The 22,372-nt window shown below is 44.6% G+C and overlaps 1 protein-coding gene across 1 annotated transcript in view; it reads left to right on the forward strand.

The window, feature by feature from the left end:
• adamts10 (ADAM metallopeptidase with thrombospondin type 1 motif, 10) overlaps positions 1-22,372 on the forward strand; it is a 147,560-nt gene that overhangs the window by 89,629 nt on the left and 35,559 nt on the right. The window contains exons 14-16 of the mRNA XM_078198785.1: positions 10,036-10,138; positions 13,348-13,481; positions 15,802-15,925. Of these exons, the coding sequence (XP_078054911.1) occupies positions 10,036-10,138; positions 13,348-13,481; positions 15,802-15,925 (361 nt within the window). The remainder of the gene's footprint in view (positions 1-10,035; positions 10,139-13,347; positions 13,482-15,801; positions 15,926-22,372) is intronic.

The following is a 22,372-nucleotide window of genomic DNA, read 5'->3' on the forward strand; positions in this document are numbered from 1 at the left end:
AGTCGCTGAAAGTAAGCACGCAGGTACAGCAGGCAGTAACGAAGACTTTCATAGCAAGAGGATTTGAGTGTAGGAATGGAAATGTTTTGCTGCAATTGTATAGGACGTTGATGCGGCCGCACCTGGAATATTGTGGGAAGTTTTGGTGTCCTTATCTGAGGAAGAATGTCCTTGCTATAGAGGGAGTACAGCGAAAGTTTACTGGGTTGATTCCTGGGATGGCAGGTCTGTCATATGAGGAGAGATTAAATCGGTTAGGATTATATTCATTGGAGTTCAGAAGAGTGAGAGGGGATCTCATAGAAACTTAAAATACTAACAGGATTAGACAGGGTAGATTCAGAAAGAATGCTCCCAATGGTGGGGGTGTTCAGAACCGGGGGTCATAGTTTGAAAATAAGAGGTAAGCCTTTTAGGACTGAGGTGAGGAGATATTTCTTCACCCGGAGAGTAGTGAATTTGTGGAATTCACTCCCACAGAAAGTAGTTGAGGTCAAAATGTTATCTGATTTCAAGAAAAAATTAGACATAGTTCTTGGGACTATAGGGATCAAAGGATATGAGCAGAAGGCAGGATCAGAATATTGAATTTGATGATCAGCCATGATCAAAATGAATGGCAGAGCAGGCTCGAAGGGCCAAATGGCCTACTCCGTCTATTTTCTATGTTTCTATGACTTTTGACTACCATAGGAGGTTTTTTTTCTCTCTCTATCTCGATGTGACAGTGCATTGTTCATGTTGTGCTATTCCTGCTTCCTGGATTGTTTGTCAGCAAGCAAATTCAGATCAAATGTATTATAAGGATAAGAGGTGTGCAATTATCTGAGAAATTAATTCAAAGGGGTCAAACTAATGATTCCAAAAATTCGGTGCCTTGTGAAGTTAGCTGTAAAATTTGTAAAGTGTGAGAACCTCACTTAGGCAATCCTTTGGAAAAGCTGCTCCACTAATACTTGCTATCACTTTTAATTGTGCTACCATTACACAGAGGGCAACGCCCAGTCATGTCCCTCAATTCCCAGGGGCTCCAGGCACCTCTGCTTTTGAAAGCCAGTAATGATCCATGCTAGCGTAATGGTGCACTGCCCAGGAAGGGCATCCAATACAATGTCAAGCCCTTTCGTGCCACTATAAAATATCAATACCAGGTTCACGCCTTTTCTGGTTGTGAACTTGATCACATCACCATCGAGAGTGGGGGAAGGAAGAGGGGCTCAGTAACTCAAATCTCACCGTCGAGATTTGTATTTCTGAGTCAATGCGTGATTTAGCAGCCATTACAGGAATCCCCCACATGGCAAACACGGCCACTAAAACATGGTGTGTGATCATCAGTGATTACCATGGTGATCGATTCGGTTAGAACATAGAACATAGAACAGTACAGCACAGAACAAGCCCTTCGGCCCACGATGTTGTGCCGAGGTTAGGTGGGTTCTTTTCATGTATTTTTTTCCATTGTCCAGGTGCATATCAGAAGCATTTTACTTTTAAGGTGAATTAATTAGATGATAAACTGGCTTCCAATTAAGAGTTGTAGTTCTTTGGCTGTCCTCTGAAATCACAATAAGAGAAATTTGTTAAATGCAAAATATTGCAGATGCTGAAATCTGAAACAAAAACAGAAAAATGCTGGAAAACCTCAGCAAGTCTGACAGCATCTATGGAGAGAGAATATAACCAACGTTTCAAGTCTGGATGACCCTTCATCAGAGTTGATTTTCTCGTCAGCGAAATTAGTTTACTGGTATCCGCAGCTATCAAGAATCTTGCTTGCACGTTAATCTCACCTGATTGTAAAACATTTATTTGTGGATAATATTGTACAAGTCATTATAAAGATAGATGCTCATCTTAATTTGAAAATGCAAGTAACAGTTGTGGACATAAATCCTTTGTTTGCTTTTCAAATTTAACACCACATAAGAGCCAGCCCTCTTTCTTTGCCTATGTTTCCCTGGATTATATGTCGCGTGTACAAAGTGAGCCCAATTTTTCTATAGAGTGAATGCTCTGAAAGGTACAGTAAGAAGTCTCACAACACCAGGTTAAAGTCCAACACGAGCTTTCGGAGCGCTGCTCCTTCATCACCTGAAGGCACCATTGAAGCATTACGGCAGCAGTGTGCACTCACCAAGGCTCCCTTGACAACGCCTTCCAAATCCACCTTGACCACCTATAAGAACAAGGCCAACAGATGCATAGGAACACCTCCACCTACAAGTTCCCCTTCAACTCCCACACCATCCTAACTTGGAATTGTGGGCAAGATTTTACGGTCTCACTGGTCCCAAAACTATAAAATCCCACCTTAGGTCAACGGACCTTTCCATGGTCTGCCCCTCACCCGCTCTGATTCCCGTGGCGGGCAGGACAGTAAAATTCTGGCCTGTACTGCTGTTCCTTTCGTGTCCGGCCTCGCTCGGGCGAGATCGGAAGTTCCCGTCCGAGGTCAACGGAGAGTTCCCTTGTCGGGCCCTCACCCACGCCGATTCCATGGCGGTAGAGTTCCGGCCAGTACCTTGGAACTCCCTAACAGCACAGTGGGTGTACCTACACCACATGAACTGGAGTACTTTAAGAAATCAGCTCACCACCACCTTCTCAAGGGCATTTGTGGATGGGCAATAAATGCTGACCATGCCAGCGATGCCCACATCCTGTGAATGAATACATTTTTTTTAAAAACAAGAGAGAAAGAGAGGGTCAGAGGAGAGAGGCTGATATGGGGAGATGAGTACAATAGGCGAAAGATGAACAGCGAAGCAGAAGAGCTTTATTTTAAAGCTAAATTCCCATTGAGAACACCATGGCTGGAATTCTCCAGCCATTTATACTGGCGGGATTCTCCAGTCCCGCCGGCAGCGCACCCCTGCCCATGGAGTTCCGGCCGGCGTGGGGTGACGTCAATGGGAATTCCCATTGACAGCGGCAGGATCAGAAAATCCCGTCGCTAGCAAACAACTCGCTACCTCCGCCAGTGGGAAACACGTAGCTGGGAGGCAGGGGAATCTCACCCCACATTGTTCAAACCTTTTATGCTCCATGACGAACATCCTGATCATTTGTCTTCAACCCTCCCTGCCGCCTTCACAATAGCTCCGTGCTCACAGGAAAAATGTCAGTAGTTCTATCCACTGAGACTAAACTCCATGTTATTTTCTGTTGCACCATACGAATCTCTTGTGAAGACGAACCTCTTGGTGGTAGGATAACCATAAAGATTTTCAAGAAGCATTTGGACAGTGGCACAGTGGTTAGCACTGCTGCCTCACAGCGCCAGGGACCCGGGTTCGATTCCGACCTTGGGTCACTGTCTGTGTGGAGTTTGTGCATTCTCCCAGTGTCTGCGTGGGCTTCCTCCGGATGCTCTGGTTTCCTCCCTCAGTCCAAAAGGTTGATTGGCCATGCTAAATTGCCCCTTAGTGTCAGGGGAACCAGCAGGATAAATACGTAGGACTACAGAGATAGGGCCTGGGTGGGATTGTTGCCACCCAGGGAATTTTGCATGGGGTGGGATTGTGCAGGCTTGATGGGCCAAAAGGCCTCCTTCTGCAATGTAGGGATTCTATGAATTATAATGCAGGCTCCAAGTTGTTGCCAATTTTCCACTGGAAACTTTAGATTTTATCCCTTTGCTGTGTTGAGTGTCTACCTGAGTCAGAAACTTAGGGCGATAAGGTGCAAGTGTGGCACAGACTTTATGAATCACACGTGTGATGTCTAAGTGGCCGAGGAAGCCTGATAGCTGAAGCGAGGCATTTGGAAAAATAATATGAATTTATACCTATTGTATATGACTCTTTGTAGCCCTCACATCATGTTAAGTCAGATGAAATGTACCATAAGGACAAGAGTTTTACACCATGTAACGCACTATCTATTGTTTTCTTAAGATGGATCTGTGCACGTTTAAGGGAACAAAGTCCCATTTTTGGAGATGCAAACAGAAGCTGGGGCTACGCAGAGTTTAGTTGTCGTTTGATTAGCCAATATAAAGTGCTTGTCAGTTTTGGCTTTGGATCATAAGCACCCAGCATTAAGTAACTGGCTTTTTTTTTTGTTTTTTTTTAAAGATTCTTTTGCATCTGCAGCAAAGTGTGCTGTCTGCAGTGTGATGTCTGCGCACTGAGGTGTCATTTTTAATATATTACTAGAACATCCTATGGTGCTGCTCTTGGTAAGTCAGGAACATTATATCATGTAAAGTGTAGGTGTGTGTCATTTTTAAGCTACAAGTTTTTTGGGAGTCTTTTTGTTCTCTTTTACACTGGCTTTTACTTTCTGGATTCCATATCATTGATATAGGTGAGCCAATTGCTTCCTCTGATTCCCGAAAATAATTTTATTTGCTTCATTTTTACCAGCTATCTCTCAAATGTTCCAACAGTCTACCAGCAAGGCAGCACTCATAGAGTCATAGAATCCCAACAGTGCAGAAGGAGGCCATTCAGCCCATCAAGCCTGCACCGACAACAATCCCACCCAGGCCCTGTCCCCCGTAACTCCATTTAATACCCTGCTAAGGAGCAATTTAGCATGGCCAATCAACCTAATCCGTACATTTTTGGAGTGTGGGAGGAAACTGGAGCACCCGGAGGAAACCCACGCAGACATGAGGAGAACGTGCAACCTCCACACAGACAGTGACCCGAGGCCGGAATTGAACCCGGGTCCCTCGTGCTGTGAGGCAGCAGTGCTAACCATTGTGCCGCCCTCACGATGACCAATACTGCATCTATTGTTAACATGACAGTACATCAGCATTTTCCCTTTAGGGGCAATACCAATGTTAAACGACCATGTTTTATCCTCAGAGACAGTGGCCGGAACTCTACCATCTCGCCCGCCACGCAGTCGGAGTGGGCAAGGGTCCGACAATGGAAATGTCCATTGACCTCGGGCAGGAATTTCCAGTCACGCCCAAGTGAGGCCATAAAATCCCACCCAATGTCCAATTCCAATGGAGTTGCACTGTTCTGAATGCAATGTAACCGTCTGAGAGCTGTGTGGTCAGAATTTCTTGGAAATACAGCCCCACATAAGCGAGGCTAACCAGCTGACATTTAAATACCCTTTTCAAATTGCTGAGAGAACTGTTTCCCATGTAAGTCAAGGGCAGAAAATTAAACTAAATACTGGGTAAAAGAGAGGAAAGAGAATAAGAGTTATAGGGAATTTCTCAGAATGGTTGGAAGTGGATTCTGAGACTGTCTCTGTCCACTGTGTCCATTAATAATTGGAGATGGGATTAGAGGGAATATTATTTAAAGTTTCAGATAGGAGACATAGAAAATAGAAAAACATGAAGGGGGAGCGTTAGATTTTATGGATCCCAAGGGTTGGTTGGCGGGTGGGTGGGGCCTGTAAACATGAAGTTTGTGTCCACCACTGAGTCACTAGCCCCTGCCCCCACCACAATTTTATGAATGACAGGGGGAGACATAAGGAGGCCTGTCCACCAGTGAACTGATTCAACCCTTTAAGTGACCAATTAATGGACCTCACCATGCTGATGCTGGGATTTAACCAGAGCCAAGAGAAGGCCACACCACCCGCCAACCCAGCCCCTCTCATTGCGCGGGCTGGTGATATGCAGGGGGCAGGGCAGCCTCCAATTAACGGACAAATGTCTGTTAAATGGCTACAGGTCATGTCTTCAAAGCATGGGCAAACTCACCCCTTGACTCCTTCGTCAGGGGTGCAGGCAGCCCAGCAATTAGGTCCAGCTTGGGGCTTCAGGTGCAAGAGACATTAAGAATAGCATCACAAGTGATTTAGGCCAAGCGGTGTAGATTATGGAAATGCAAAATGTAAATTGAACCTATTTAATATCTTAGTAAGGGCATGGTTGGAATGTTGTGTGCAGTTTGGAGTTCCAGAATGTAAGAAAAATGTCGAGTCAGTAGACAGGGCAAATTCACATTCGAATGCCGCCTGATACGGCTTCAAAATTCAGGGCTGCTTTCACTGGAACAGAGCAAATAGCAGGATGATTTGTCGGAGATATTGAGGATGACAAAAAAGTGTCACAGACTGTTTCCAGTGAGCGAGAGCATCTAGAATGAAGTGAGGTACATCCAGGATTGAGTGTAAAGGCTTTAGGGCTGAAAATAGGAGAAATCCTCTTAGAGTGGTTGTCAGGGCTGTGAAACGACCTGAATTGATGATTGAAACAGAGTTCATATCAGCATTCCAGAATAGGTTCGATTGGTAATTGAAGGAAAGGGAACACAGGGTTAATACTCAGTTAACAGCAGGTGCACTCTGAAATGGAAATTAGAACACATCTAGTCAAGTTGCTCGCAGTTGGCCAGTTGAGCTGCTCGAGTGGGGTGAAAGATGCTATCAGGATTATTGACCCCTTTACGTGGGCTGTTAATTGTCATATCATTTCTATATTATTCTATGTCATCTATACATACTGTATGATCTTGTCTTCCTTGGGGACCAATTCGCAGGCTCTGGATTACTCCCTGATCCAGCATATACTGTACCTCTCTAATGACATCTTCCATAGTGCTATGTGACAGAGGGTATGCATGTCAATGAGCAGATTTCATAGGTCCTTGGGGATAAATTTTGTTATGCAGCCAGGTTTACTCAAGAGCCGTGATCAATACTCCCAACAACTGCTTCCTAGTTTACAGGTTCCGGTAACAATGATCCCTGTATACCAAAGTTTATTTTACGCTCAGACAAGAGGTCTATAATTCTTCTTTGCTTGGCTTTCCTCCTGCCATTGACATTTCCTGAGCATAACATAGCGGTATTCAGCAAAGCAAAAGGCCCTTCAGCTCATTGCATCTGCACCAATCAAAGACAAACCACCCAGCTATTCAGATCCCATTTTCCAATAGGCTTGTATGCTTTGGTGTCGCACATCTAAACGCTTCTTAAGTGATTGTATGGTAGATAAATATTGGGCTTCATTCGGGTCATTGAAGCTTTGTGTATACTCTGCAGCAGCTTTCCATCCAAGACAACCTCACATACATCAAAACTCAAGGTATTTGCAACATCAGTTTTCTTTTTAAATCACAAGAAGGAATTGATAGTTCGCAGAAAGCAGAATTCTTTCGTAACAAACGCTCGGTCACACCAGCCCAGAATCCAGAAATGAGAGTAGTGTTAGCCCTACAGTCAACACCTTTCCGATCCTCTCTCCCCCATCTCTACTTGCCCCTCGTCATTTGTGCTGCCACTTTAACTGGTGCTCCCGCACTTAATCTCTATGCCTAATGCCCCCGAAGGACATGCTTAAGGCAGAGTAAATGGTGCTGCGGACATTAGCAAATGATGTTGCAGACAGTGAAGTGGTACACTCAGCAACTTCAAGGATTGCATCTAGCCGACACTTTGAGACTCCAGTAGACACACAATAATATGGAGTGTTACAGTGTATCAGAAATGCACCCCTTATAACAAACGTGACCTGTCATTATCATGACATCATGGGATTTTATGCTGTAAGCCAAGTTTGTGAAAGATATTGTGAACGAGAGAGTGCCTGAGCAAATGCATTCGCGCATCTTACTAGGGGGAAGGAGAAGAAGAGGTGAGTTGTGTTGCCTGCATAATCCACCAATTCTACTCCACTATTCCCTTAAGATCGGTTTGTGGTTGCAGGGAACCATCCCTGTTTTCATCTTTGTCTATTTGTAAACCTCCTTTTAGTCAGAAGAAGGTGGAAAGGAGTATGTCCGGGGTGCGTGGGGTCCTTGATTATGCTGGCTGTTTTCCCAAGGCAGCGGGAAGTGTAGACAGAGTCAATGGATGGGAGGCTGGTTTGCTTGATGGACTGGGCTACGTTCACAACCCTTTGTAGTTTCTTGCTGTCTTGCTCAGAGCAGGAGCCATACCAGCTGTGATTCATCCGGAAAGGATGCTTTCTATGGTGCATCTGTAAAAATTGGTGAGATTGGCTCCACACCACCGTGGTTTCCAGGAGGGTGCATACTCTGTTCTCCCCACTCCACCGATATTATTCAGCCCACAGACTGGAAGGAGAATGCGGGCCTGACCAGTTACGGGTGACAAATTCCCATTCTTGAAGGATACTAGTGAACCAGTTGAGGTTTTATTAACCCACCAAAGATTAGCAGATTTCCTTTTAATCGCTATTATAACCTGCTGTGGTGGAATTCAAACTCAGGATTACCTCTGGATTGATTGTCCACTATTATAACCATCAGGCTACGTACCTCATATTGGAGAACCGGGACTATGTTAAGAAATCCATAAAGAGACTAAAATAAGTAGAGAAACAGAAGAAAACTGGAGGTAAAGTTAAGGGGACGATTGTAGGAAAAGAAAGACACACCTTATTTTCTATTTTTTGTCCGTGATTAAAACCACAGGAGATTAACGATATTATGCAAACCATTGAGCATTACTTAGGAAAGCGCTTCTACTATAAGACAATGTGTCCCCTGACTTTACTGTGAGCAACACCATAGCAACGTAGACAGGGAGTTTACCATTTCTGTTCTACTCAGCCCTTGGATTTTCCACCATTTCACTTTAATGGGCAGTAAATCGTAGGCTGGCAAATACACACTTGGAAAATCCAAGCCATAGTTTTTTTCAAACAGCAGTACCTGTACAACATTAATTCCTACCCAATGAGAATGTATAATCAACTGATAAATTGTAAACCATTGCTGATTAGAAATTATGCTTAATATTTCATCCAAATTATATGTTTAAGGAGTGAACACGTATTTGTTCCATTGGTTTATAGGGTCTTATGTGCAGCACAGTATATTAATTTACCCAGTCACAATTTTATATTCACTCATAACTGCATGGAAAATATTTTTGAAATTGTAAAAAATTTATTTTGCAACATTTAGCAATATGAAATGAGTGCATGGACTCTTTTGTTGTAACAATGTATTGAGAAGTTTTACCGTGCTCCAATTGTGTATTGCAAGTGGAATCAAGATATCAATTACTTATCTTTAAAAGAGTATTATAATGAAAAAAATACATTACTCACAAAAGATAACAGGGTAGATTGTGACTTTTCCTGAATGTAGAATAGGAGATGATTCATCACCAGCCCATTTTCCATCGCTACTCAATTTTTCCATTGAAGTGATCTGTAATAAAAATCACGTGAGGTTTGCTGTTATCTTACTCTCACATGTTTTACGCTACTGCGTATTATCGACCCCAATAAACCTAATTCCAGCCTGGTCCTAGAACCCAGGATGGCCAGCAGGTATCAACATACAAAGGATACGTGGATGTCCATTTAAGTTTTCAGATTATTTTACTACCTGTGGCGCCATTTTAAAACGTCGCTACTTAGCCATGGGAGGAACACATTGCCTCTTTGACAGTTCCTCTGTTGAAGGCGGCACGGTGGCACAGTGGTTAGCACTGCTGCCTCACAGCGCCAGGGACTTGGGTTCAATTCCCGACTTGGGTCACTGTCTATGCAGAGTCTGCATCTTCTCCCCGTGTCTGCGTGGGTTTCCTCCGGATACTCCGGTTTCCTCCCACAGTCTGAAAGACATGCTAGTTAGGTGCGTTGGCCATGCTAAATTCTCCCTCAGTGTACCTGAACAGGTGCTGGAATGTGGTGACTTGGGGATTTTCACAGTAACTTCATTGCAGTGTTAATGTAAGTCTACTTGTGATATAATAAACTTTTTTTTAAAATTATGCAATTACCAAAGGCACAGCTGCCATTCAATTTGAGGAAATTTTATGTCAATGAAAGTATATAAGACAAGTCAAAATTAAAGAAAGTAAACTCTCTTGACTGAAAATTTCTAAATCAACCAGTCACAGAACATCAAACTTTGGCAAGTGCTGTACACTCAATAATGTCAGCTATCAGTTAATCTTCCAATTATGAAACAATAGTAACTTTTTTCAACTTTTTCTCTATCAAGTGAAAGTATTTGCAATTTAAAATGAAAGGAAGCATCTTATAATTTAGCTTGGCTTTCTCCTTGACTTTCAGTTTTGCATTCTGACATGGCTTTGTTTCTTCATCCCCCCTCTCCGCCCCTGCTTTAGGACTGTCCACCGGGGTCTCAGGACTTCAGAGAAAAGCAGTGCGCAGAGTTTAACAAAATAGCATTTCGCGGCAAGTATTATGACTGGAAGCCATACAATGGAGGTAAGATGAGCCTCATTCATAACCTGCTTTTTGCAGTGATGTTGTCCAAAAGGAGACTAGAGTTCGGTCATTGTAACTATTCATAGTGGTGAGGTTGGGTTAATCTAGGCTCCTGGTCCAGAGAAAGTTGCTCGCTCAAGTTTTTCAAGCACATTCTTCTAAGGGATCGGAATCTTGACGAGTTCAAATAGGAACACGTGGAGTTGACAGCTTGCAGTCTGGTTACTGCCATTTCTGTTGTCCAAGTGATCTGGCCACCCTTAATTCTTTTTCATGTTCTTCGTCCTCCTCCTCCTCAAAACACAGATAGAAGAGAGGATGTTTTTTCTTTGGCAGATGGAGTTTAATTTAGACAAATGCGAGGTGATGCATTTTGGTAGATTGAACCAGGGCAGGACTTACTCAGTTAATGGTAGGGCATTGGGGAGAGTTACAGAACAAAGAGATCTAGGGGTACATGTTCATAGCTCCTTGAAGGTGGAGCCACAGGTGGACAGAGTGGTGAAGAAGGCATTCGGCATGCTTGGTTTCATCGGTCAGAACATTGAATACAGGAGTTGGGACGTCTTGTTGAAGTTGTACTAGACATTGGTAAGGCCACACTTGGAATACTGTGTGCAGTTCTGGTCACCCTATTATAGAAAGGATATTATTAAACTAGAAAGAGTGCAGAAAAGATTTACTAGGATGCTACCGGGACTTGATGGATTGAGTTATAAGGAGAGGCTGAATAGACTGGGACTTTTCTCTCTGGAGCGTAGGAGGCTGAGGGGTGACCTTATAGAGGTCTATAAAATAATGAGGGGCATAGACAAGGTAGACAGTCAATAGATTTTCCCAAAGGTAGGGGAGTCTAAAACTAGAGGGCATAGGTTTAAGGTGAGAGGGGAGAGATACAAAAGTGTCCAGAGGGGCACTTGGTGGTGGTGAGTGTCTGGAACAAGCTGCCAGAGGTAGTAGTAGAGGCGGGTACAATTTTGTCTTTTAAAAAGCATTTAGATAGTTACATGGGTACGATGGGTATAGAGGGATATGGGCCAAATGTGGGCAATTGGGATTAGCTTAGGGGTTTTTTAAAAAAAAGGGCGGCATGGACAAGTTGGGCCGAAGGGCCTGTTTCCATGCAGTAAACCTCTATGACTCTATGAGTAGGGCACTTGGACCAGGTTCCAAAAATTAAGGTTTCAGCTCTTATGGTAATATTCTAACTTTTCCCAATTTTCAGGTGGACCAATCTGCAGATCGGATTATTTGAGAATAACCAATTGCCTAAACTCAGAACTTCACTAAAATGGCCACTTGCCGTACTCTTCAAAAATTTCTGGGATGTACATCGCTGGCCAGATCAGCATTTATTGTCCATCACTAATTGCCCTTGAGAAGGGAGTTCTGAGCTGCCCTCTTGAACCACTGCTGTCCAGATGGTGTACGTACACCCATGGTGCTGTTAGGAAAGGAGTTCCAAGATTTTCATCCAGCAACAGTTAAAGAAAATATAGTTCCAAATCAGGAAGCTGTGTGGCTTGGAGGGGAGTTTGCAAGTGGTGGTGTTCCCAGGCATTTGCTGTCCTTGTCCTTATATATGGTAGAGGTTGCAGCTTTGGAAGGTGCTGTTGTAACAGTGCATGTTGTGGATGGTACACACTCTGCCACTGTGCACCAGTGGTGGACGGGGTGAATGTTTAAGGTGGTGGATGGGGTGCCAATTGAACAGGTTGCTTTGTCCTGGATGGTGTCGAGCTTCTTGAGTGTTGGTGGAGCTGAACCCACCCAACCAAGTGACAAATCTTGGTTTTCTAACAACGCTGCCAGCTGCAATGCCACCTTGTTAGTGGTGTTGCTTTTTAAGAGACAGTGTTTAGATGGTCGGACTTTAGTGTTCCACACTGACGTTATTTACTTACTGCAGTGAACATTCATTAAGTGCTGCAAGCTGCTAATATCAGGGAGAAAGGAAAATGGCAAAGCCAATAACCCAACCGTGAGTTACATTTCCCTCACATTACCACTCGCAAAGTCTCAATCACCCTTCCAAACAGCCCACAGTTTTAAAAACATTTTGAGATGTGGATGGTGGCTAATTATCCTTTATTAGTTGCCATGTGAAGGTGGGAGAGGCCATTTCTTAGCCTGATATAACTGGGTGACCTGCTGCTTAATGCACTTGAAAGGGCAATTAAGAGTCAACCCACTGGCGTGTAGACGTATGGGCCAGTCCATGTCAAATAGGCAGGTTTCCTTCCTTATAAAGCATTTATAAATCAGCTGTTGTTGTTGTTTCTAATTTAAGAACATCATGGTTACTTTTTCCTGATATCAGTTTTTTTCCAGATTGTTTTAAAAACTACATTCAAATTCTCCAAGTGCATGGTGTGATTGGAGGTTATAACCTCTGCGATAGTACTCCCAGCCTCTTGGTAATTAATATACAGTATTCCCTAGGAATTTTGTCATTCTTGTGAAGGCATGGCTGGCATTTATAGCCAATCACTGGTTGCCCTGAGGAAGTGGTGGCAGGCTACTTTCTGAGTAAGAATTTGTTGCAGCCTGCTGGCTTTTTAGCCTACTTGAAAGGACAGTTAATAGTCAACCACTTTACTGTGGAACTGGAGTCAAATAAAGCCAAGCTGGTCAGGTTCCCTTCCCTGAAGGACATTGGAGAATCAGTTGGGTTTTTTACAGCGACCCAGCTGTTTCACAGCCATTTGTGCTGGATGTTAACTCCCTTCAAATTCTCAAGTTGGCATGGTGGAATTTGAACAACCATCCTCAGATTATGGGTGGCACAGTGGCACACTGGTTAGCACCGCTGCTGCACAGCGCCAGAGATCCGGGTTCAATTCTGGCCTCGGGTCACTGTCTGTGTGGAGTTTGTATGTTCTCCCCGTGTCTGTGTGGGTTTCCTCTGGGTGCTGCGGTTTTCTTCCACAGTATAAAGATGTGCGGGTTAGGTTGGTTGGGCCATGCTAAAATTGACCCTTGTGTCAGGGGATTAGCAGGGTAAATATGTGGGGTTACGGGAATGGGGCCTGGGTGAGATTGTGGTCGGTGCAAAACCTGATGGGTCGAACGGCCTCCTTCTATACTGTAGGGATTCTATGAATTATCTCCCAAAATTTCCATAATTCTGTAAGCGATTAAGCTGCAATGACATTCTTTTCTTCGTCTTCTGCTTGGAAAACGGATCCAGTTTCTTGTTTTGAATACAGGTGGTGTGAAGCCCTGTGCTTTGAACTGTCTAGCCGTGGGGTTCAACTTTTACACTGAACGTGCTTCAGCTGTAGTGGACGGTACCTTGTGTCGTATGGACTCAGTTGACATATGTGTCAACGGAGAATGTAAGGTAAGATACAGGGCCTGCTTCTCGGATGCATGCCAGCAATTAGCAAGGTGCTCGACCAACTCCAGTTTTGTTTGTGACCATTTTAACGACTGCTTCACTGAATATAGAATTTCTGTGGAGCAATTGATTTTATGAAGTGAAGTCAAAAAATTATAACTAACTTAAAATGAAGATTAAAATTCAATGCTGCTGAATGCTTACTTACTTTTCATCCAATTGCAATTAAGGCCCAGATTTTCACAACAGGGAGAAAAATGGCCAAAATCGTAATTCCTGCCCCCAAACACAGCACTTCCCATTTTCATGTGGGCGGGAGACATTTTGTGCATGTGTGACTTATGGAGGCAGCGGTCATTTTAAATTATCAGCTGCATCCGTTGAAGTCGGATTTTGATCACTCAGGAATGTAAAACTCTAATGGGGCAATTTCCCATCCCGCCTGCCACAGGAATTGGAGCGGGGGAGGGGGGGGTGGTGTGGGGAGGCCGGGGGGAACCAGGCAAAGGTCTGTTGACCTTGGGCAGGGTTTTCTGTTTTTGGGGCGAGTGTGGTTGGAAAATGCCACCCTAACTGCCCAGATTAGACCAGGTAAGAGCTGGTCGCAACTTTGTGGATTTGTTAGGATAGCCAGAGTATTCCTTCGGAGACGTGCAGGATCTAATCCCAGGACACCTTTGGTGGAGGTAGCTGCCCTTTGGGATAGGTCAGGTGCCCTTTGGAATTGTTACTAGCAGGGATAAGTGTGTGTAAAAAATACATGAAAATGTACATTACTGTCAAGCTCATTTGAACTGTCAATAGTCCCGCCAAAATCATCTGTTAAAACTGTCAAAGGGAGCTGCCAAAATTGGCCAAAACATCCATCAAAAGGAGCTGTCAAAATTGTCAAGCCATTTAAAAGTCCAACCCTTTAAATGTTTGATAAAGATGTGAGGAGTGTTTTTAAAAACTGCTTGCTATTTCACTCCGTCTGTTGGTATAAGCCTGAAGGTTTCCATTGTTTGATTAGTGTACATGACTGATTTCACAATCATCCATTATCACAGTAGGGTGCCTGCGATTTCACAGTTCAATTGATAGCTGCTCATGGTTATAGATACTTGATGTGGGACTATGAATTCCAATGCTTGTTGCTTTAAGGTTTTATTTAGTTAGAGGAGTGTAAATATGGTCAGTGGATTTTTATGAATGAGTGTTTTTCAATATAATGAAGTGTGCACTTAGAAACTTATTTTATAGAACTATACTTTATCTCATGGTTCCCAGGATCTGCCCGAGGTGAGTTGGAATGGTAGGTGTAAGGGTGAAAGGTGGGGGCATAGTTTGGCACTAAGTTGGTATCAGGTTATAAAGAATCATGCGGGGATGGGTGGAGGGGCATGGGATAGCATGGAGGGTATGAAGGGCCATGGGGTTGGCATGGGTGCCATTGGGTGACATCCTGGTACTTCCCATTGGGCACCCTGGAACTGTCCACCTAGCCCTGGCAGTGCCAGGAGCAATGCAAAGGAGCGGGACCTGAGGGGGTGGAGCCTGAGGGGTTGGGGCCACAGGGTGGGCCCTGAGGGGGTCGGGCCTGAGGTTGCAGGGCATGATGGGATGGGGTCTGAGAAGGGGTGGAGCCATGATGGGGGAGGGAGGGGGGAAAGAGGGGAGCTCTGCAGAGGAGGGGGGAGGGGGGAGGGGGGGTTGATCAGTGGGGGTGGCGATTGGGGGCTGGGAAGCGATGTGTTGAGTGGCAATCGGGGAGAGGGGATCTCTGCAGCCGTGACGGTCGGCAAGGGTGGGTGATATCTGGAGGGGTTGAAGGGGCCTGACACAGGAAGTGATCGGCAGCAGGTCTCGATGTCCATGAGAGAAAGGGAAATGTGGGGGGGGGGCTGGAGATCTCCCAGTACACTCAGCAGCCAGCTTCACAGCGAGATTAGGTTCCACCCCACCCCATGCTGCTGAGAATCGCACTTTTTTTAACTAAGTGCCATAAGATTGCTTTTTTTTTTTACTCGCCCAAAAAATGAGTCTGAAACTCTCCCATTTTCTCGCCCGTTCAGCAATTAGAGTTTTTTTCATAAAATTCCACCCTTATTTTATTTTAAATTATGGATGAAATATTAAAAGCAAATCTTTTTGCAGGGCATGACAGATCATGTTCTTTGCATCAGGGTTTCACTAAAGTGAGTGTTTCACTAAAACAAAGGACATAATTTCGCTTGAAAATGTCAGAAGGAATTGGTTAAAATATCCCAATATGACAGAGATATTTTATAATACTCTGGTTTTGACAGAATAATCTAATGTTTTGCTCTTCCTACCCATGTAGCATGTGGGCTGTGATCATACTCTGGGTTCTGATGTCAAGGAAGATCGCTGTCGAGTCTGTGGTGGTGATGGGAGCACTTGTGAGACCGTGGAAGGATTTTTTAATAGCTCCAGTCCTCAGGGGGGTAAGACAAATCTCATTAAATCTTGTAACTCGTGCCTCCAGGAGGTGCTGTGGTAGCATTGCTTAAAGTAGGGCCAAAAGTAACCAAAGGAACTTGTATTTCCCTGACCTCTTCAGCCCCTGCAGTGTCTTGCTCCCCCTCTAGGTGCCGCTGAGTATGGCTCCAAGATTCTAATGGAGCGGTACAGTAACTGACTGCTACAGGCTCAGTGACGTCTGCTACTATTTAAATAAATGAATGTGGAACTGGATCACTGTCAGATCAATAGGAGCGGGTGGCAGTTAGAATCATAGAATCACAGTATCACTACAGAGCAGAAGAGGTCATTCAGCCCATCAAGTCTGTACTGACTCTCCGAAGTCAGTACAGACTTGATGGACCGAATAGCCTCTCCTGCCTCTTAGGCCAATCCCTTGCCCTAACCCCATGACCCCGCGCATTGATCATGGCCAATTCACCTACCCTGGTGAAAGGGTGTTTGTGAGTTAGTGTTTGACTGTACTTGGCAATCCAGGGAGAAGGAATCACGGAAGGCAAGGTTGAAACCCAGCGTGATGGGCCTTTGTTGGAGCCCTCCGAGTGGGAGCGATGTTTGGAGAGAATTCCAAGGCAGATTGTATCAAACGTCTGTGTGGGATGTTGAGAAATCCCTGGAATTGGACTTTGTACTTACCCAGGATGGCAGAGTAAAATACAGATTTGTATATTGGTTTATCTTTCTCACCTTGTACAGTAAAATGTATTTTTGTTTGTTGAAAACCGATGGAATTTTGCGACTTTAACCATTTGGTAAGCATCTTGAATCTCAAACTTTATCTCCTGCAAACAAAACATTATTGGTTCCTAACTGGATCTCTCTCTCTTGTCCCTGGTTCTGGCCAATGATCACAGATTGCAGAGATCTGAGCTACAGAGGGATCTGGTTGAGGTGGTACATGAATCACAAACATTAGTAAGCAGGTACAGCAAATGATTAGGACGGCAAATAGAATGTTGGTATTTCCTTCAATGTCCCGTTCCCTATTAAATCTGTTGGCTACAGGTGGAGGCATTTGTAACAATCCTCTCCTCTATTCCTCCCAAAAGGGTGGGTGGGTTTTGGGATGGTGGGAAGGTTTAAATCAACATTTTTGCAAAACCCAATCTCAATACTATGAGAACACATTTGCCTTCATTTTAATCTCAGCAGGGTTTGGGAAGTCCAGGTTACCTGCTCTGGAGGGGCAGGTGTATAATTGGAATGTTCCAAAGCAATTCCATTCCTAATATCTTTGCAGTGATTTGACCTTAATGCCTCCTGCGTGGATTTCCCAAGACTCGGGAAACCTGTGCAGTGAGAAGAAGGCTTGAGCAACAGGTCCAAAAGGTAGGTTTTTTTTTATAGCACTTGAAGTGGGCAGAGAGGGAGAGTAGTGCTCCCCGAGCCCCTTAAGTAAATATTCTGCTTCAATCAGCCCAAACTTCCCTCCCACCACCCCTACTCTTCTAAGTAGTGGTTGTCATGGCCTCTGTTCTCTATATGCAGCAAAGATGGCTTCAGAGGTCACATGACAATAGCGAGCCAATGGCCATATTGCATAAAGTAACTTCTCCAAACACTCCCCTTTTCACAAAAAGAAACAAACCTACAAACAGTATGATTTGCAGTTGCGAGTCAGGCACACACATGTCTACAATGAAAATCTTCACACATGTACAGAAAACCAGCTATTCTAGTCTGGCTCACTCTTGTCTGTCCCTCCACACACACTGCACATACAGGCCAAAATTTGCCGTCCTTGTTTGTGGCTGGGATTTTCTGCTGCCACTGAAAATGAATGGAGTTTTTGCCGGAACACCAAACTTTCCGTCCTCGCTTGCAACGAGTCTTGCCATGGGCAAGACCAGACAATTCATCCCATGACCTTTGAAGCATTCAGCTTTTCTAATGGTACCATTGCGGGTAATTATTGGCTGTTTGTCTGCTGCCTACTCGTTTCTGAGGTATTGGTGCCTCTCTGGGGAATTCTGCTGCCGTGGCAAGTGTTGTTGCTGAGGTAAATATTGCTGGTGACCCATTGCCTTTATTGGGGTGCGGTTGACCCCTGGGACAAATGGTTATCCAGTTCCTTGTTGGTGAACTTGGATCATCCTCATCGACTGTCTGCTGTGAAGGAGCACCTTCTCCAGTTGTCTTTAAGTCTGCGGTGACAGCGATATATCTGGTTGTTCATCTTGTGCGATCGAGGTGACAACTTCTCCACACAGTTCCCAAGCTGCCAAGTGGGACGACTTTTATTGAGAGTGTGGAATGTTTGCACTCTAGCTCTTTAATTCTCAGCGCTGGCAATAATTTGGCAGCTTTATCAAAGTGAAATTTCGCTTTCTGTCATCTCACTTTGATTTCGTCACTCACATCTGTTACTACTTCCACCTTTAGTCATAGAATCCCTACAGTGCAGAAGGAGGCCATTCGGCCCATTGAGTCTGCACCGACCATAACCCCACATATGTACCTCCTGACACTTGGGTAAACTTATCATGGCCAATCAACCTAACCCGCACATCTTTGGAGTGTGGGAGGAAACCGGAGCATCCGGAGGAAACCCACACAGACACTGGGAGAACGTGCAAACTCCACATCGACAGTGACCTGAGGCCAGAATTGAATCCGGGTCCCTGGTGCTGTGAGGCAACAGTGCTAACCCTGTGCCACCCAGACGATTATTTTATGATCATCATTACACTTTTAATTCCAGATTTTTAGTGGGTTCAAATTTCACCATCTGCCACAGTGGGTCTCGAACCCAGATGGCCAGAGCTCTGCCCTGGATCTCTGGATTATTTGTCTAGTGACAATACCACTGTGCCACCACCTCCCCTTAGTAATGTGTTAGCTAGGGGAAGCGTAGGTTGGGTGCAGAGTGACATTTGGTGCTGAAATGGAACACTTTCCATGCCTAGAGTAGGTGTGTTTTTTCCACTCTAAGATTTTCTGGTACACTTCTGTACTGGATCTGCTCAATTTTCTGATGACTTCTTTGGCAATTTTCACCACTTCCTCAGCCTTTCTATTTGATTGAGGATAGTGTGGAGATGAGGTGCAGTGCTAAATTTTGCAATCATTTACAGTGCACCTGAACTCTTCACTCATGAACTGAGGGCCAGTATCACTCATCACAATATCAGAAATGCCATAATGATTGAAGTGTGTTTTCAGATATTCGATGACCACATTGGTCGTTGTGGATGTCAGCTTGTACTACTCCCAGTAGACTGAATTTTAGTTAATGGTGACAAGATAGCCAGTTCCAAAGAGCGTAAAGAGGTTTATTCCAAGCTTAATCTGTGGTCTGCCTGGGATGTCATGAGTGCTCTTTAGCTTGTTTAGCTTGATGTTCATTACAGGCACTGCACTGACTGACATGGTCCTTGATCTCAGTACTCATGCTTGGCCAGTAGAGCACTTATTTTGCCTTCCTCAGATTAGATGAAATTCCTTGATGTCTTGCACGTAAATACTTCAGCATCTCTTTTCCCATCTCCTTACCTATGGTGACTCTAGTTCCTTTGTATAAGATGCCATTTGCGGTTAATCACCTCATCCCTGTATGCCCAAATGCTCTCTGATAGCAATAGGTGAGTCCCTGATGCTTCAGGCCACCCTTTCATCACTACTTCCTGCAGCACTTGTAGCTGCATCTCGTTGTGTAGTTTGCTTGTTCTGAGTAAGACACTTGTCTGTCAGATTCTCTGACAATAGGCGAGGCTTCCCATCACCCCCCGACCCACCCTCCTCTGCAGTGTATATTGCAGTGGGGGAGATGGCCCGCCATCGGCCACCGGCAGCTTCTTCTGGTTCCACCACTGTCAACAGGGTTTCCCATTGTTCACTTGCGGCAGGGGCCAGAAGGTCCCACCAGCGGGAACAGCCGGAAAATCACACCGAACGTCTCCGTTGGGTCGATAATTTTCAGAGCATATTGTGCTGTTTCTTCTCATTGAATCCGGAAGATTCCGCATTCTGCACTGGGTTCAGCAACTTTCTCCAAAGCCAGGTCCTCAGCGCAGTGCCTGGGATGTCGGATTACCAGTCCAGCGATAATACCATGGCACCACCTCTCCCATGAGATCTTTTCAAAGCTTTATCCTTTGATCTTTGCGCACTCTCAGCTTTCTAGTTGTTTCATTGCTACCATGCTGCTAATCCAGTCTGTATGAGTTGTCACTTTCATGATTACTCCTTTCTTTTCAAGTTCCTCTGTCTTGTTTTTCAAGCTGGACTTGAGGGCAGCAGGAACTCTCCTTGGGAGATGTTGAGTTGGTCTCACACTCTCATCTACAGCGAGATGATATTCACCAGGAAGATATTTGAAACCTGTGAAAACATCTTTGTAATGTTTTAGGATTTGTTCAGCAGTCAATGGCTTTGTACTATGTGAAACACTACAAACCTCTTCTGGTACAAGGAGGGCTACCAGTCCGATCATTTGACTTGTTTCCAATTGAGATGAGTGGAGTTTGCTCAGTGTCTACTGCAAATCTTCTTCTTTCTTCCTATTACATTGGGCTCTCAACTTAGTTTGGCCTCTTGGGCTGAAGATGGTTCCATCATAAAGCCTTAAGTTTATGATGACTTTACCGCTTCATTTTCGAGTCACCACCTTGAGCAACTTCATATGGATTTGTGAAGCTTATGATGTTGCATGTAACATTAAAGTCTACCTGACACTTCATATTAATTTGATGCTCTCTTTCTGCAGAGCTTTCGTGGCACAGTGGGTAGTGTCCTTGCCTCTGAGCCAGAAGCTCCGGGTTCAAGTCCCACCCCAGGACTGGACGGCCAAGGAATGGTCTCCTCCTGCACTGTAAGGATTCAATGAATGAAGCTGCGTTTATAACGCGGTCAAACAGGCTCAGTGTGTCAACTTGAAAATCCTTCCAAACATGTCAATGGCTGGTGGTAAGAGTGGGAGAGACCCCTAATCAGCCATGCTTGATGTGGAGTGGTGCCCCTCAAGCTATAAGCCCCTAGTGACAGACTAGCAACCTGTTCCGATACACTAGCTGTGAAAACAGACAGAATTCTGCCTAAGTGCACCACCAGGTGCAGCAAAAGAATTGGAATCCCCTTCTGTAGTCATCGTTCCAATAGTCATAAACCATTTTTCTTTCTGCGAGCAATCATCTTTATCTGTCTTGTTAAATTCTTTAGCACCAATGAGTATCTTCAAGAACTCACTCCACAAACAGGTGTCAGGGAGCACAGATCTTTATTCAGTCTACTCACTCCACACTCCCAACAACAACTCCCCTCTCAGGGTGGTCGCCGAGCAGGTCACCCCACACCCCAGGTCACCTGACCCATACCCTTAAAGGGGCGATGCCCCAACTTACATAACAGGTTTGCTTTCCTCCTTTCCAGCAAAACTCTTGCATGCAAAATGATTCAGCTTCTTGCAGATAGAGCACTGCTTTCCCCACACTTGACATGCTTCCTTTTCTTGGTGTGGTGTCACCCGCAATATCTACATCTGATTCTCCAGCCTTGACCTTTCTGCCGGCTCATCAGCAAATGGTTTTTCCTTCCCTCCATTGTTTTGTGTTTGGAGGGGCTGAACGGCCTCTCAGGAAAGTGCAAAGCCTCATCGGCTCGATACCCTACAGCTGATGATTGACCACTTAGAGCTTCCACACTTATCAATAGCTTTCTCGAGAGTGAAGTGTCTTGCCTCTCAGCAGACGAGCTCTCACGGTGGGCTCTCTTGTTCCTAAGGCAATCCTATCTCTGATCAGATCACCTTTCAACTGCTCAAACCTACAATATTCAACCAGGCATCTCAATGTTCTGATCAAAGTTCTGCCACTCTGCCTGAACTCTGGTGTTGAATCTGGAGTGTCCATAAATAACATTAGTAGAGGGTTCAAAGTCATAGAGGTTTACAGCATGGAAAGAGGCCCTTCGGCCCAACTTGTCCATGCTGCCCTTTTTTTTAAAAAACCCCTAAGCTAATCCCAATTGTCTGCAATTGGCCCATATCCCTCTATACCCATCGTACCCATGTAACTGCCTAAATGCTTTTTAAAGGACAAAATTGTACCCGCCTCTACTACTACCTCTGGCAGCTTGTTCTAGACACTCACCACCCTCTGTGTGAAAATATTGCTCCTCTGGGCCCTTTTGTATCTCTCCTCTCTCACCTTAAAACTATGCCCTCTAGTTTTAGACTCCCCTACCTTTGGGAAAAGATTTTGACTATCCAGCTGATCTATGCCCCTCATTATTTTATAGACTTCTGTAAGATCACTCCTCAGCGTTCTACGCTCCAGAGAAAACAGTCCCAGTCTATCCAGCCTCTCCTTAAACTCAAACCATTAAGTTCCGGTAGCAACTTAGTAAATCTTTTCTGCACTCTTTCTACTTTAATAGTGTCCGTTCTATAATAGGGTGACCAGAACTGCACACAG

This window comes from Mustelus asterias, chromosome 26, assembly GCF_964213995.1.
Source record: "Mustelus asterias chromosome 26, sMusAst1.hap1.1, whole genome shotgun sequence".
In the NCBI taxonomy this organism is placed as follows: domain Eukaryota; kingdom Metazoa; phylum Chordata; class Chondrichthyes; order Carcharhiniformes; family Triakidae; genus Mustelus; species Mustelus asterias.